Source organism: Centruroides sculpturatus, unplaced genomic scaffold, assembly GCF_000671375.1.
Source record: "Centruroides sculpturatus isolate CEXI.00-Female unplaced genomic scaffold, Cexi_2.0 scaffold232, whole genome shotgun sequence".
In the NCBI taxonomy this organism is placed as follows: domain Eukaryota; kingdom Metazoa; phylum Arthropoda; class Arachnida; order Scorpiones; family Buthidae; genus Centruroides; species Centruroides sculpturatus.
The window spans coordinates 472,047-482,773 of record NW_019384487.1 but is presented as its reverse complement, the minus strand read 5'-3'; the positions used below and the strand labels follow the sequence as shown (position 1 = coordinate 482,773).

At 29.2% G+C, this 10,727-nt stretch overlaps 1 protein-coding gene across 2 annotated transcripts; it reads left to right on the top strand.

Moving 5' to 3' along the window:
- Nucleotides 1–7,285: 7,285 nt before the first annotated feature.
- On the top strand, nucleotides 7,286–9,732 carry LOC111621613 (pyrroline-5-carboxylate reductase 2-like). 2 transcript variants are annotated; one of them, XM_023363805.1, is made up of 6 exons: nucleotides 7,286–7,409; nucleotides 8,000–8,070; nucleotides 8,141–8,320; nucleotides 8,661–8,873; nucleotides 8,945–9,037; nucleotides 9,098–9,732. In XM_023363805.1, the coding sequence occupies exons 1-6, from the start codon at nucleotides 7,343–7,345 to the stop codon at nucleotides 9,287–9,289; spliced, it is 816 nt and encodes a 271-aa protein (XP_023219573.1). In that variant the 5' UTR covers nucleotides 7,286–7,342; the 3' UTR covers nucleotides 9,290–9,732. The 2 variants fall into 2 exon arrangements, with proteins under 2 accessions (XP_023219573.1, XP_023219574.1); XM_023363806.1 differs by lacking the exon at nucleotides 7,286–7,409 and adding an exon at nucleotides 7,465–7,502.
- The last annotated feature ends 995 nt before the right edge of the window (nucleotides 9,733–10,727 follow it).

The window sequence follows — 10,727 nt, the reverse complement described above, 5'->3', positions numbered from 1 at the left end:
TTTAACGCATTTTTTTTTTTTATCAAAGCACATCCAATACTCGTACAGTTTAGATTTTTCTTCCTCCTCTGCATACTTGGACGTTGACCTATTTTTAGGAATTACTCGGTTCCGGGCGAGGTCAATCTGAGAATAGAAAGTTTAAATTTGACCATGACCTTGGGGAAAAATGAACTTGAAAGAGATCTTTATAGCGCTTCATCAAAAGTGACAACGTGCTATCCCTAACGCAAACAACACGTTTTAATGGCGCTAAAAAGTAATTCTGTGGTAATTTTTAACGCAATTATGGTAAAATTTTGTTCATTTTAACTTATGCTAAATAGGGGGGTGACGTTGTTTACTTAGCATAACGAACGTAGACACGTTAAATGAAGGAAAGTATGACTTAATTAAAGTGCATAGTTCGCGTGTTACGACTGCTTAATTGTTGTTAGTCTTCCTAATTAAGGCAAGAGTTTGCTGGCATGCGAGATGAAGATGATAAAACAACGTATCTAATGAAGTAACACAATGAAAGAGGAAAAATAACTTAAAAAATTAAAAGCACAAATGTCTTAAAAATAGAAGGAACTAATTTAAGAATTTAAAATACGCGACAACAAAAAGGGTGTTTATTTAATTTTTATTTTTTAATTTTTAACTTAAAAAAAAAAAAAAACATAATCGAGGCCAAGCATTAAGGACATTTATTATAAGTTTACATTCGTTTTCTTACATACAACTCATTGTTTACAGTCGTCCTACACTCTATAAAAACCGAAAATTTAAGCTATTTTGTACCATAATTTTTAAATATTTTATAAATAAAACTGTAAAGATTAACATGTAAAATATATATAGGCCTATATAGACTATATATATGTAAAATTTAAACTCGGTTTTCCATAAGTCTGACCCGTTTGCTAACAAAGCAATTGATGTGAATCGTAACATAAAACTGGATTTCCTTATATCATCTTTAACGGAATAAAAATATTTCCAGTTTTTCCCCCTCCGCATCTAGGTTATGAGTAAATTATAACAATAATCACACAAACAGTTTCAGAAAAAAAAAAAAAAAAAAAAAAAAATCATCCCGAAGAAGCATATGACACGTTTACTTTGTATAAGTCATACAATTACACAGAACAATCTTGTTAAATTGTCATAAAAAGTTATTTTTAGAAGATTTACTGATAGAAATAACATAGAAAATTGTACTTTTAGACCTTTTTTTATTATCAACAAAAGCCAACTTACATTTAAATTTTAACACGTATAAAAATAATTGAGAGTATTTATTGTATATACAACGTTTAAAATACGTTTAATTCGATTCAGCGTGAGAAATTAAAATAAAATGTTTAAAAAATAGGTTAAAGAAAAGGAAATAAAGTAATAATTTTTTTTAATTATTTTCCTTTGTTTTAACAAAAGTATACAAAAAAAAAAATAGTACAAAACGTGCAGTGTTACGCTGTTTGCTAAGTGAATTCCATAGAAAAAAAAATACAATTGCATCTGTGTAAAAAAAAAAAGTACGCTGTGTTTTAATGGAAGAAACTTCTAAGTAAAAAAAAATTATAATTATAATTAAAAATGTATAAAAAATTCCGTTTTCTTTATAGAAAATGTCAAGTTATTTAAAAGAAAGTATATAATTAAGAAAGGGGTGAAAATATTTAAGGTATTTCGATTTTAATTTCTCGTACTTTTATATACTCGGGGTGGTCCGAAAGTTAGTTAACCATTGTAAACACTAACCGCTTCCCCCGTTTAAATAAACACTACATATTAAATCATATAGTCTATTTAATTACGATATTCACTGATAAAGCTTAAATTAGTTAACTGATTTTTGGGCCACCCTAATTAAAAATACTTTAATTTCTATACAGATTCTTAGTACAATTTTTTGAATAGTTAGAGTACTAAATATTCACTTGGTTATTCGAATGGTTCCTATATACGTTTTATAGTACAATATTTAAAAGAAAAAAAATGAACTAATACAATAGAGTTTCCTGTTTAAATGTATGATACAAAAAGTTTCCACAATAAACCTAATTTTTTACAGAAAAATTAGGTTTCGTGCGTACAAAAAGTTATCTTAATTCAATATCTTTTAATGTATTCAACTGTACTAATATACTTGTAGTGATGCATTAAAGAAAATGTAACACAATATATTTTTAAAGCTGTAACTTATCTGTAACACGCCTGTAAAGGTGTACATTATACACCTATAAAATACCTGTATTTTAAGCCTGTACACATAGACTTTTTAGTGTACAGTTTACAGATATATTCGTAAAGATTTATCTGAAAATAGTATTTAAAACCTGTACTTAGCATAAAAATTTATGTGTAACATTTCTATAAAGATTGTATACAACTTTAAAAATATACGTGTACACATCTGTAAATGTATAACTACAATACAGCCATAAAAGTATATATTGTATTTAAAAGCTTTTAAATGTACAGTACATTAACGATGTGTATTTAAAAACTGTACATATCTCTAACACATAAAAGTGTACACTTAAAAGATATAAAACACTTTTGCGGGTGTATTACAGCTTTTAAAAGTACACTTTAAAGAACACTTACTCTCTTTAGGTGTAATTATGTTGCATCATGGCTGCAATTTCTAATCATATTTTTAATTTCTAAAACCACATGACTTCAGGACCGGGCCGGAAGTTCTTATACAGTTAATCGGTATAAGTTTTCCATATCTGGTCTCGATTTTCATCTACCTAACTCCGTTCTCGACATTAACGAAGGACAGACAGACGGACGACAGCGGGAATGTATGTATGCCTGCAATTGCAGCTCAATAAACTTTACTGTCAGAACAAATAAGAAAATATTCAATTTTACACCACACCAAAAAAAAATTTAATTGTAAACAAATGGAGCATAAAAATTAAAAATTAATCTTTTTATGTTTTTTTTTTAATTTTACGCTTCATTAATTAATTAATTAATTAATTTATTGGTTTACGGAAAAGTTCAATATACACCCGAACACGTGTATGTACCAAAAGACAAAAAAGGAAAAAGAAAAATTAATAAAAAAATTGAATCATTTACTCTTCACTGATCATAAAATTTGTAATTTATGTTTTATACGAATTTACAAAACATAAATATGAGGGAAAATTTTACTGATATTTTGAGAGATATCTTTACAAAAAATCATCCTTGTTCCATTTTTTTTGTAAATAAACTGAATACAAATATGATTTTTATGACCTCTGGGAGCATTAACACACTATAAAAGTGCGATCAATTTATTCATTAAATTCTTTTAAAAAAACTGTCGAATTTTATCTTAAATGTAAAAAATCCCTTCTAAATTACTAAATCTAAAAATACTTATTAAAAATTTCCGGGTATTTCTGATAATTATTAACACCTTGACCTTCAAATGACCTTGGGATGATATATAGTATTTATTTTTAAAAATGTTCAATGAAAATAATATATGCAAACTGATTTAAATTCACTTATTCTAAATAAGTAAACATTAACCAAACATTAAAAATAATCTGAATATACCTGAATTGAACAGAATAAAATTGAATAGAGATTATTTAAAGTTCAAGTAACAGAAAACATTACATGAACATTGAAAATGTATTAAGCTTAATAAGAATATTTGCTTATTAGTCATATCATACAAATATTATTCATAACACTAATAAAAAAGCTGAGAAACTAATAACTAATATATTCTTGCCTCAAACTGCACTTATTAATTCATAAAAATAAAAGCAAAATAAATGATTAATGCTGTTTTAAAATGCTGGTTGAATAACTCTTACAAATAACAATTAATCTAAATGTATTTTAGATTGTCTCTCTAATTAATTTGCAGCTCAATAATTTTCTTTAAGATCAAATCATGTAACTAACATACCTTCAGTTTCTCTCAGGTTGATAGACAATAATAGTTTTTATTTTAAACATATTTCAATTATGCATTTTTCTTAGCTTTTATTTCTGTAATTGTAAAACAAATATTTATTACTATAATTTATGTAATTAGGCAATAATGTTGAAGATCCATAATCAAGCAGAAAACATATCCCTCTCTACAGAGAATTGTCTTATCCACTAAAGATTAGAAACATGCATAAACATTCAATTTTCCAGACAACTTTCTGTTATGATAAATATTTAATAAACACACTGTATATTTAAAATATGATGAAATTAATTTATTATTTATAATTACATAACAAAAATGCTTGATTAAAACAAAACAGTTATTAAATTAGTCTTATTAAATTGATANTAATAATTTAAAAATATTTTTTGAGGTTCAATTTTTTAAATTTATCTTAAATTTCTCCATAGAGAAATGTATTTTTTTCAAAGTCCATCCTTGAGATGATCATGAAAGATGAACATTTTCTAATAAAAGGTGCAAAATTTTTAAAATTAATTTAAAACATTCATCAAAACTGATAATTTGAAGTGTTTTTAACTTAATTTTCTCTAAAAATTAACAATTTATGGCATATTAATTGACAAATTCCCAAATTCATCAAGTTTATCTGATCTTGAGTTGATCGTGAGATCATCTTGAGATGATATTGAGAAATATTCCTATTTTTTGGTATTAATTCAAAATATTTATCAAAATTGATAATTCAGGAAGCTTTTTTAAGGTATACTTTATTGTATTTTACTGTTAGGAAGTACCAAAAAAAAAATTTATTTCGTTAAACCATAAAACATACACGCAATTTTCTTGATCTTGAGATGATCTTGACCTTCAACTTATTTAAATATGATAATTTAATGACTTTTTTACGTCTAATTTACAGTTTCTAGCTGTAACTGATATAAAATTTTGTGTTGTACATTATAAAAATTGAAATATTGAAGAAGTTCACCCTTTGCTAATGAGGAATTGTACATACTTTTTGAGGTAAGAGAGTTTTGTGACCTTCTATTTTAACATAAGTACCATATTTAGAGCAATGATAGTGAATCTTCTTGAATTATCCCCTTTAAAATTTAACTTTCGCTTCAGAAATTCAGCATTTAACTGATTGTTTTTCAGTAGATACAACGTGAGTTTCGATCTACTGTAATAATAGCCTAGTGTTTATGCTTATTGAAACTTCAAAAACATGATTAGTTATTGAACCTGACTGAACCAAAGTTCTTTATTATGATGAACGTTGGTTCAAATCTCAGTTTAGATGGATATATGTTACGATAAAACTAAATTTTAAAGTAATATTAAGAAAAAAAAAAGCATTAAAAACTTGGATATATCAAGAGATTTTTCCTACAAAACCGTCCAAACGTGAAAATTTGGGAAACCCAAAAAGGAGTAGGTTAGTCAAGCTCTGTTAGCTCTTACACATGGAGCGAATTAGCTCGGAATAAATAAGTATTGACTCCCAACATCCTTCTGTTTCGACACTAAACTACACATTTAATGAAGTAATGAACCATCTATGCAGGATATATACAATAAAAAAAAAATAATGGAGCGAGTCCCCGATTCATTATTTTTATTCACGGAGGGATAATGACAAAATTCCTTAAGAAATAATTAAATATAACTCAGGGGTTCGGTTCATATTCAGATCTGAACGTTCTTCGATAAATTATAGCTTGGGTTTGGATCTGAATGAGGGCCAAACCCACGCCATTATTATTAAAAACCGTGGGTACGGTCTTGTTATATATTGATATTATTAAAGGGGGTTAAATATGATGTATATTTATAAACATTAGGTAAAAGAAAAATTTATGCATCACGAGTTGCGTGCAGTTTATGAATTGTAACGTAAAAAATTTACATAAAAAGTGTACGTGGTATCAAAATAACTAAATTTTCTGTATAAAATCATATATGTCGAGCTCGTGTTTGACTCTTATTCACATCCAAATTCACGTTATTCTTACTGATAAACACGGGTTCGATCCTACAGAACCTAAGTATGTATGTAATTACAGAATTAGTTTAAGTAGCATTACACTTTCTCATGATTTTAATTAATTGGTATAGAAAAAAAAGAGCACTTTCACAACTCCTCATTAATTAGGACTGATTTTTTTAGGGTCTGTTCTCTATTTTGATTTAATTAGACACATTCCTAGTATTTTTGTTAAACCCTTTTTTTTTAGGGATTTCCATTTAATTCGAAGTTAAAATCCTTTTATAATTTCAGGTTTCCTATTTAAATTATCACTCAGAGCATACATTTAAATTTTGAATTTCTTTGTACTGAAGTGTTCAAGTGTTGCATACATATCCCTTTGTATGTAATATAAGGGCTAATATTCATTCAAAAAGCTCGTATTGAAAAAGCTAATATCAAAATCTAAGCCGGGGAATAAGTAATTTGGGTCCGAACCCACGTTCTTCAGCATAATAACGATCTCAAGCGACAAAAATATCAATACAAAGCATGACTCAACGTACTGTACAATACATTACCACGATTTTAAATAAAAATATCGAAGTGAATGCCACATAAAACGTGGGCCCACGTTGCAGTGACAAAAAAAAATCCACGATACACTACTGCACTAGTGTTTAAATTATGACTTAAAATCAAAATATTATGATTAAAACCTTAAAAAAATGACGACACAAAGATCTAAAAGTTAAATACAAGAAGAAAAAGAGCAACTCTTGTTTTCTGTCTAACCAATGGCCACACCTGTAAGGACGTTATCCTTAAGCAAAGATCCTCTTTTCATCATTTTTCCGTCGTCCGTCCTATATTTTCTGCTCCACTAACCTTGCAATAGATGCCGTTTTAAGGCAAGTGGGTCAGTGTTTATACTAGGGTCGTCATCACTCGTCGCCATTGGGAACGGAAGAGGAAAGTCTCTTCCTTTAACAAACAGGAAACAAACACAGGTAAAGGGGAAAAATCTACAGGTTTTTCTTTTATGCACGTCTCACTAAACCATGCTAAATATTTGTACGAATTTAGAAAATCTTGTTAAATTTATTACAATTTATTTCAACGTGTTCCATTTGTACAATATGTCTAGCAAACAATTAACATGTATCGTAATATTCTGGTGTTTACTATAAATAGATACATAATTTGTCTTTGTTGCGGAAAAATCATAATTTTCTGCAGAATTTAAATCAGTTTTAATAAATATGTATTATCTACAATGAATATTGATTATTCGTTGTAGAAATTACATATTGAACTTTGAAACTAAGGAACTGATACTGAGACAACAGAAAATAGATAAAGCATGTGAATAATCTATGAAATTTTTCCATTGTTAAAAGTGAAGTTGTACACCAGTCCTTTCGGTTGTCACTCCTTTACAATGCTAATTTAGTTTCCTACCTTTAATCATGTTGATAGGATTTTTAGGAGCAGGAAGGATGGCCTTGGCATTAGCTAAAGGTTTAGTTGCAGCTGGTGAGTGTATTAACACCTAATTTGCGGCGTTATTGTTGAGTTGCTAACTGAACGGAAGTTGAGGAACGTTCAACTTTTGTCTATAGCTTCTGGGTGAGTCGCTGACCTTCGTGATCGACGTGTTTACAATTTGCATCCGAATTTTTATGCTTTTAAATGCATTTTATGCCTCTTTTGGGCGTTTTTATTTATTTGCATCGATAATCTTTGCTGTTTTTTTTTATGTTTGTTGCGATAAGTTAGTTCAATATTTGTCAATTCTTTTGTATTGTGAAGTGGTTGTACCCCACTTACTTGTTGAAAAGTAAAGTGGGGTGACGATCGTTTGATAGTGTCTTTTTTTTTTTTTATCTGTTAAAAGTAAATTATACGTTATGTAAAAAGTACAGGATTTATATAATAATCTGTTTTGTTCTAATAAAGGGCATAAAAATCTCGGTTGTATATTTTACAGTGTTCCTGGGGTGTGTGGTTGCGTGTACGGAGCAAGGAACTTCCTTATTTTCGACCTTTTTAGGCTCCTTTTAATGAAATTTATACATTTATCATAAGATTAAACATCATTTTTAACCTCGTTTTAACATTTTTAGGTATCACGAAAGTTGAAAATATTATTGCAAGTTCACCGAAAGATGAACCATCCATGTTGGAAGAGATGAAGGTTTGCATATTTATTAGAAATTTGAGGAAAACATAAAGCATAAACAATAATTTATATAATTTCTTTGAAGTCCTTAGGGTTTAATACCACTTACGAAAACGCTAAAGTCGTGGGTGAGTCCAATGTTGTGATATTATCTCTCAAACCACCGGTTGTGCCAAAGGTGCTGAGTGAAATTACTGGTTTAGTCACTCACGAGCACTTAATGATATCTATTGCTTTAGGTATCCCTATAAGAAGTTTGGAGCAGGTAAGTGGCAAGTATATCGTAATACACGCACAAGTACACAAGAGAAGTGTGGTACACTCCTCTTGTGACTTGGATGATTCAAGTCTCTAAACAAAATATCACTTGTGATGCTGTGTACACATATCAGACATGTTAATGTGCATTTACCATGAGCATTCACACACACAGATCACACTGATTGTCAACTAGCTGTATAATAAAGTAAACCTTATGCTTATGTGTAGAGACTTGAATCAATCTGTATAAAACTAAGAAGTATTGTAGTATGGCAATTCTTAGTGGCACCATATGCCACTTAATAGTATTAGAAGTGTATTATGTTATTTCTTGATCACCACAGATGCTTCCAAGAAAGAGTAGAGTGGTAAGGGTCATGCCCAACACCCCTGCTTTAGTCATGCATGGTATGTCTGTCTTTTGTTGTGGAACATCCACGTTAGAAATTGACAGCACCACCACCTCTAGGTTATTTTCGAGTGTTGGCACATGCGAGGAAGTTCCAGAAACTCTTATAGATGCCGTTACTGGTGTTAGTGGTAGTGGTCCAGCTTATGTGAGTTGCAAAACTTTCAAATTTGCAATTTCTTTATAATTAACATTTAATAATTTTGCACACATTTACAGATTTATATGGCTATAGAGGCTCTAGCCGATGGAGGTGTAAAGATGGGAATACCTAGGGATTTATCTCAAAAATTAGCGGCGTATACAGTGATGGTAAGTTGTTTCTTGTGGATATTTAGCATGAATTTTTGCACTCTAATTTTGGCTCTTTAGGGAGCTGCCAAAATGGTTTTGGAAACTGGACGCCATCCGGGTGCACTAAAGGATGACGTGTGTTCACCAGCAGGATGTACTATTGAAGCCGTTCATCAATTAGAAAAATCAGGTTTCAGGTCAGCATTAATTGAAGCTGTAGAAGCAGCAACGCTCAAATCTAAAGAAACTGGCGCTAGGAACGTCTCTTAGAATGTTATTTATTTGTTGCAATAAAAGATTTCACGAATATTTTAGTGTATATGAATTAGGGTATCTCGTAAACATTCTATCTACATTTGATTGTTGTTTGTCCCGCGATTATGAGCAAAATTAAGTGTAATAATCAATGGTAATGAGCATAAACCCTTTTCTTTATTGCTGTAATCTTCATTTATTCCGTGAATATTAATGAAAAAGAACATAAAAAACGTACATAAAAATTGATAAAATACCTACACGAACCATTGTCAAAGAAAATTAATGCCTAAGAGCTGATGTAAATGAACACGAAAACATTGTTACACAAGAATAATTTCCTTTCATGTTAAGGAAAGTTGAGCATAAAATTTAAAAAAAAAGAGCATAAAAACTACATTTTTGATATTTAAGGTCCTTATTATGAGTCATTTTCTTTTACGTTAATGAAAATTAAACACAAGAGCCATTGAACAGAAGAATAAAAATGGCATTACTCATGAATTATAGGCCTATATATATATTATTCTTGTAAACTTTTCCTATAAACTTAGGAAAATAATAATAAAAAAAAAGGAATATCCTTATAATTTATGTCATATTGATAATAAATGAATAATAGCATAAAGACAATTTAAATGTACATTTTTCTTATTATCCTGCATCATTTTTCATCCATTTTGAAAACAGAAATCGCCCTACTTCGATCTTCACGATAACAATGTAAATTCGCGATATCAGATATAAAAGGACAACAAATTACCTTTATGTTATACTTCTATGTGTTATTCGTTAATTAAAAAATATTTATAGCAAGATAACGGTCATAAAATGGATATTCGTGTGTTACTGATGTATAGAAGTGATACAGTCTCTTTGCACTTAAGATATCATTATCACAATTTGAAAGAATATCGGCTTAATGGATAAAACGTGTAGATGATATCGTCTATAATATAAATTACAGTCGAACCTCCCAACGACGGACAATAACTATACTTCGTTATTGATAAGATGAAACACATAAATTTTAGATAATAGTCTGCTTACCTGTAGGTAAGCAGACTATTATCTAAAATTTATATGTTGAGGTGAAAATACGTTCGTTTATTAACATTTTAGAGTCTTTTTTATCAACAATATTTCTATAACGTGATTCTGGGTACTTATTTTGTAAATTAATGCATTAAATTACAGTATTTTATGCATACGACTTGCATAAATAATCGCATTATAAGTTTATGTATAAAATCTCTATGGATTTCTGTACATAGAGGACAACTCAGGTTCCAGCCCCTTAAGAGTTGTTATTGATAGAACTTTATGTAAAAAAGACCATTCACGTTTCTTAGTACCTTATGTATAAGTCCATATAAAAAACCCCTACACGTTCTTTATGCTTTATACAATGGGATTTACGTTATAGTCCATTGACTTTGTACGTTTCTCATGT